This window comes from Centruroides sculpturatus, unplaced genomic scaffold (assembly GCF_000671375.1).
Source record: "Centruroides sculpturatus isolate CEXI.00-Female unplaced genomic scaffold, Cexi_2.0 scaffold1163, whole genome shotgun sequence".
Classification (NCBI taxonomy): Eukaryota; Metazoa; Arthropoda; class Arachnida; order Scorpiones; family Buthidae; genus Centruroides; species Centruroides sculpturatus.
The window spans coordinates 116,977-123,245 of NW_019385338.1; the positions used below are offsets into that span (position 1 = coordinate 116,977).

At 40.3% G+C, this 6,269-nt stretch overlaps 1 protein-coding gene across 1 annotated transcript; it reads left to right on the forward strand.

Annotated features, from left to right (window-relative positions):
- Nucleotides 1–1,189: 1,189 nt before the first annotated feature.
- On the forward strand, nucleotides 1,190–5,588 carry LOC111637835 (proclotting enzyme-like). Its single transcript, XM_023383416.1, has 6 exons — nucleotides 1,190–1,505; nucleotides 4,169–4,245; nucleotides 4,658–4,776; nucleotides 4,852–5,129; nucleotides 5,205–5,350; nucleotides 5,415–5,588. Exons 1-6 carry the CDS (start codon nucleotides 1,190–1,192, stop codon nucleotides 5,586–5,588), a joined length of 1,110 nt encoding a protein of 369 aa, XP_023239184.1.
- The last annotated feature ends 681 nt before the right edge of the window (nucleotides 5,589–6,269 follow it).

Genomic DNA, 6,269 nt, shown 5'->3' on the forward strand with positions numbered 1-6,269 from the left:
ACGAAGTCGATCGGAGTTTCTTGTGTCCGGTTACGTGTCCGGGGTGTTTACTTACCGCGTGATACCTCGATTGCTCGACGTTTGGGTGTTGCTACACACGTAACGGAAATAAAAAAAATGTCCGTTTTAGCTGAGGGTGAATTTGCAATTGAGGGCTATCGAGATTTACTTTATTATTTCTTTTATTTTCTTCGGTATGAATTTTGAAAATCGACTGTATTTTTGTAAGAGTAGATGTATTTTAAGTCGCTACATCGAAGTAACTAAAGTCCTTGCAAGACGAGGGTGGTCCTTCTGTCCTCCTCGAAGCAACGTGTCTACTACTTTGATAAGAACCCTGCGGGTGTCATTTCCTTTCAGTTTTATAAACAGTAATCATAGAAATATCTGTTTCGGAATGTATACAAGATGTGAATTTGTCACGTGTTTTATACATTCCTAATGTCTTAGTTTGGTTCCACTTTCGATATTCCAGAATTGAGACTTGAGGTGTTATGTTGAATAAAAGAAGAAATAACGGTTAAGTCTGTATGTTTCGTTTAAAGGGAAATTACGAGTATTATTCTTACACGTTCCTTTCGTTACTTCAATAATAAGTTACGTTTCTTTACTCACTTTATAAGTAGTTACGTCGTGTTTCGTTCCCTATCAAATATTCCTTTCCAAAAACAAAGGCATGGATAATGTCGTTTCTAACGTATGTAAAGTTGTAGCGCGTGAATGGAATTTTTAATTACGCACCAATTCGTCAAGTCTGGAAAATTAAGGTGGCGATTGGAGCGACGGATTGATTACATCAATAGCATCTTTCGGTGGCTGTCCATGCAATCTGTGGAATCGCCGCTTCCCTCGTATTTTCTAAAATATAAATAAATATTGTGCGATTACTAAAATATAAACACATATTTTAACATACTTTGTCTCTCTTAAATCACAAACAGAATCAATTCCATTAACCTTCATCTTAATTACGGCGGTTACGATAATTCATAATATGCACCTCGATCTGTACCAACGAATAACATAACACCAAGGGCCTTTTCGGCGCATAATCAGGTGCTAAACCATTTGTCGACCTATCGAGTTTTCCGTTCGACCTCCTTTCGATCGACCAATCGCCACCCCGCCCGATCGTCGATATAAGTAAAGAATCGCCACCATCCGGAAGAACGGATCGGAGCCTGAGGTCATGAACTTTCGGATCGCCATCTTCTTTCTTCTGTTTCGCTCGAGCCCCGGAGGCAGGGATCGCAGACAGAGTAAGTGTAGGGAACCGATCGGACCCGACGTGGCCTCCCGCGCTAATTCTTCTTCTTTTATTGCAGTAGTGTTCGTCGACAGAGGCGAATGTTTGACTCCAGACGGGCTGAACGGTCGGTGCTCCTCTCTCTCCGAGTGTCCCCGGTCGAGCGGTTGGAGAAATTTGGAATTTCTCAGACTATCCACGTGCGGATTCGAGGGAATTTTACCACGGCTATGTTGTTCCCACCGGATGGAGTTTGAGGGTGAGTGACGTTAATCGGCGCCAACGCGAGTAGCCCAAAAATCTTTTCGAACGTGCGCGAAGAATGTGGGAGAGATTCATGTAAATTGCGTAACGAAGATACGAGTGAGTAGGTACGCAAATAATCGCTACGATGATTTACACGAACAAGTGCTTCGTAGAGATCTTCTTTGAACAGTACATGCACAGTATGTACCCATGAAATTAATAGAATAAATGTAGAATGCAGTGTTCGGTGTGTCGATTGAAGATGCGCGTTACATAATTCTAGAATTGGTACAGTATGTGCGATAGCGTTACGGAGCGTAATGCTCGATGGCGGTAGTCCAAAAGTATAAAAATAGCGTAATTTACGGACGATCGTTAACCGTCTTAACAGGTGTGGCTTAGAAAGGTCAAGGAACTATGTAAATAAAAATGTATGACCAAGAACGAAATGAATAGATGATACACATAAATATCATTCGGTCTTTATCCGAATACTGTTGGAGGGGGAAAACAAAGATCATCTGGAAACATTTAAATTCAAAATTTCCCGGTGTCCTATCCCAATTTCTGTCACCACCCCTTCATAACCTAATGTGACGTGATATTTTTATTATGCTTCCATTTGTAATGTCCGATTTCCTTTTAACTATTCGAATTTCTTCGTTTCTGAGATTTGTGTTTCCAATTTCTGAATTAGTGTTTCCCGAACTGACGTTTTGATTAAAATGTCGGAAGGAAATGTTACGAACAACTCTTATTTGTTTGGTAGATATTTTACCCTTTTGTGCAGTTAGACCAGTGTTTCTCAACCTCTAACGAATCGTCGCCCCTTCAACGTAGTATCGCCCCGTTCAATAAAACCGTTCGTAGTATCGCCTTCTTTACTTCAAAATTCCGATGCCGAGGGCCAAGGCTAACGCCAAATTCGTACTGCATTGAATAGACTTGTGACTAGTATAATGTTATTTGTTTAATTATTGTATGATATAACGAATAAAATATCTAATTATTCTTAATATAATTAACCGACGGTTTTACTATATCGCCCAGAAAATTGTTTTTCGCCCCCCAAAATATAAATTGTTACTAATCACCCCCCGAACACGGATAAACGCCCACATGGAGGCGATATCGCCCCCGTTGAGAAACACTGAGTTAGAGCAATGTCCTTCTTGAATATAAATAAATAAATAAATAAAGCCAAGCTTAGATCTCGAACTGCGTACATATAGTTCAGGATAGGGAGTCTTCTTTTGTGATTCGGATCCTTTTGCAACCTTCGGATCTTCAACTACTAATGCACCTCTGAAGTGTGATTTTCCGTCTAGATTCATAATCGAAGGTAATGCCAAAGTTCGGAGGTTACTGAAAATAAATAGAGAAACTATCTCCCATCCGAATTCGTGAACTTACCGAAATCTATCCGGGGAATCCCGGTTTTATTTAGGTTTTTTGACTCTTCTCGTCACGTGGGCACTAATCTGGCCTTTCTGACCTGTCGCGGGTTGGGCCAAGTCCACAACGAAACAACAGAGTGACGAGGAACGGGACCCGACAGATAACCCTGAAATATTCTGCCCCTTAAACATTATAATGCAAATTAACATTATAATGCAAAAAGTTAAATTAAAATATAACGCAGCTTAATACTAGGAATTTATGAACGTAGTCTTAAACGTTTATGGCCGCAATTAATTTAAGCGACGTGTTTAATTTTTTACATCGATAAAGTTTAGGAATGAATTTAACTGGGAGGAAACCTTGAGACGGGAATTTATCAATTACAGAAACGTCACTAACCGGAATAACAACACTAATCTTTAATGATAGTCGATATTTTGTATACTTTTTGTCTAAATTAATTAATCAAACTTAACTTCGATTGCAGTTTTCTGGATGTAAATAACACACTTATAAATGTCGAATTATGCAAATTGGTCACGCTGCAGCTCGTAAAAAAGCGATTATAAATCATGGTGGGAGGTACTGTACCTAATACATGTTATTTTACGAATAATTTAAGTAAATGAAAACGATGTTATTTTGTTTTTCTTTTAATCAGTAATGATGGTTTGTCGAGGACATTTTTATATCAGTTCGATCTTTATCGATTATTTCCAATTGGCTTCAATAAACGAACGGAATAAAGCAGCAAATGTAAAGCTTAATTGTTTATTAATAAAGTTTTTTTGTACAACACTGTTAATAAATCCACAATGAGCCTTTCTACAGGCCCATGATGGTTTAGCTAGGTCCAAAATTTCCAGGTTCTCTATCGCATTCGATTCTGGATTTCTCCCATCCGGATTGAATTGATGACAGAAAATGGTGAGCCATCTGCCAGAGAGAAGTTCTCCCGAGAGGACTTTCTGTCTGAAACTATCCCCTATCATTAAACCAAACCTTTATGATTAGTAAACATTGAACTAATCATAAATACTAATATTGAAAGTATCACTAAATTCTGATAATTTTGTCATCCTCAAGTGACATCGTAGACTACTTTCGATTGGGAGCAGCCACAGTGAGGATAAGAGAGAAGCTGCTTCCCCAGAGATTTGCTTTCTTCTTTAATTTAAAATGAAAGACTTCTCCTAATTGACGTTTCTCTAATTTAAATAATTTGTAGGACGAAGAGGCTCAGAGAACACAGTGTAATTCCCTTTTTCTTTTCAGTTTGCGGTCTCGAGACGAAATCCAGAAACGAAACCTTCGGTATTCGAAATTCGCAGTTGGGTGCATGGCCGTGGCTGGTGAGTTTTACGTAACTTTAATTTATTTTTAACTATTTCACTCTCTTGCCGAAAAACATTTTATTTGCTGTATCCACGCGTTTATGAGTCATCTGGGGACAGACATTGAACGTGCCTGTTTTCCACCAGAGGAACCGAGTTGGTGGAGAAAAAGAAGTTCGAAGTCCATCCCGAGCAGGAGGCTCGGTATAGACTTCGAACTTCTTCTTCCCTTTGGGTCCTCTGTAGAACATCCCACGAAAGATGTTTTTCATGGGTACTGAAATAGACGTTTTTGTGCCATCGAGAGTTAAGCCACGCTCGCAACGGGAGGGAAATCTACATCTCCCCTACAACTCCCTCTCTTGGTACGTGCAAATTTCTAGGGACAATAGGCAAAAGTTTTTACCTAATTCTTTTCTCCCTTTCTCAGGCGGCCGTTTATAACACCAAATATAGCCGAATCTGCGGATTCTACTGCGGGGGTGCTCTAGTGTCTAATCGACACGTCATCACCGCCGCTCACTGCGTGACGGAAAGGCTAGGAAAAACGTAAGCATTGGGCATTTATAGAAAATGCTTTTATATAATTTTTAATTGGCTGACGTTACGATACCGTCCTTATAGTGCGAACGCATCCAGTCTGACCGTTCGATTGGGTGAACACAGGTTGAACGACGACTCGGACGGAGCCAATCCCATCGAATTTCGAGTAAGAGAGGTCAAGAGTCACCCCGATTTCATGCGAAGAACGTTCAAGAACAACATCGCCATTCTGGTTCTAGAACAGACGGTCACATTTGACGAATTCGTTAGACCTATTTGTCTTCCCTACGGTCAGCTGAGGAACGAAGTTCTGGCGGGAAGAGACGCCTTCGTGGCGGGATGGGTAACTACAGCCTTCGGTAGATGGACCTTAAAAAATTTACCGTATTTGATTCGCTAGTTTACCTCTAAATTTAATCTTCTAAGGTTTTTAGACATAGACTCGAACCCCGAATTGAAGGAGTTACGGAATACAATTTGGAATAACGAAGAGTGTCGTCGCGTGTTTCACCGAGACTTGCCAATAACTGTAGAGTATATCTGCGCGGGAATCCGTGATTGCTGCAAGGAATCTTGTTCGGTAAGAGGAATTACGATCTTCTGTTTTACGAAAATGCCATAAAATTTGAGGAAAAAATTTATAGATAAATGCAGGAGGACCTCTGGCTCTTCCCGTCCGGAAATCGTTTTCGGGTTCTTCTCGATTCTACTTGGTGGGGGTGGCTTCCTTTGGCAAGAGAATCGGTACATCGGAATATCCCGTGGTATATACCCGAGTCACAAAATATTTGGACTGGATCTCAAATAACCTGCCTTAATTATTTCATCTCTTTCAGTTTCATACCAGAGTGAAACCCATTATTTCTCCTCGGAGCCGTGCACAGATACTCGAGAGTCCTGGTGTAAAGGGGTTCGGGGACCCCTACGTCTATAAACAGATTAGTTAATACATTAAATACTTATAAATAAACAGGTAGTTTATAGCGCAACCATTGTGTATTTATACTGTTTACTTCAGAAACTAATATAAGTAATGCTTGGAAAAACCATTGATATTTCTGAAAGCGTGATAGCTAATTTCATACATTGCACGTGTTCAAAAACAAAGGTACAGGACCTAGAGATACGGTACACCTATAAGGCATAATGGGAAAGTTCTCGGTAATTACAGTACGTGACGAATTTAGAGTGGCAACACTAGACGTTTGGGAAGTTGCAATGTATCCGTTTTAACAGTTCTTTAAACCATTCACTTGAAACTAAGAACGCGCATGTCTGACGATTCCATTTTCTCGAAAAAGCTTCCAAGGCGCGCCAGTAGATAATGTCGGAGCGAGATTCGGATCAAAAGGTGTCGCGCAAGACGAAAGCACCAACATATTCAATGCCCAACGACCGGGAAAAAAGATACAAAGGGGAGAAAAACATGTCTTGTTTGTATCCTAAATTGGGCGGAGCCGGTACGATTCCAGGCGATTCAGGTGGGAGAAAGGATGAGG

Excerpts from the sequence above, each read along its gene's own strand:
- LOC111637835 (XM_023383416.1), top strand. The coding sequence starts at position 1,190 with ATGAACTTTCGGATCGCCATCTTCTTTCTTCTGTTTCGCTCGAGCCCC. Across the intron at positions 1,506-4,168 it reads CCACCGGATGGAGTTTGAGG|TTTGCGGTCTCGAGACGAAA; the intron begins GTGAGTGACGTT and ends TTTTCTTTTCAG. Across the intron at positions 5,351-5,414 it reads GCTGCAAGGAATCTTGTTCG|ATAAATGCAGGAGGACCTCT; the intron begins GTAAGAGGAATT and ends AAAAATTTATAG.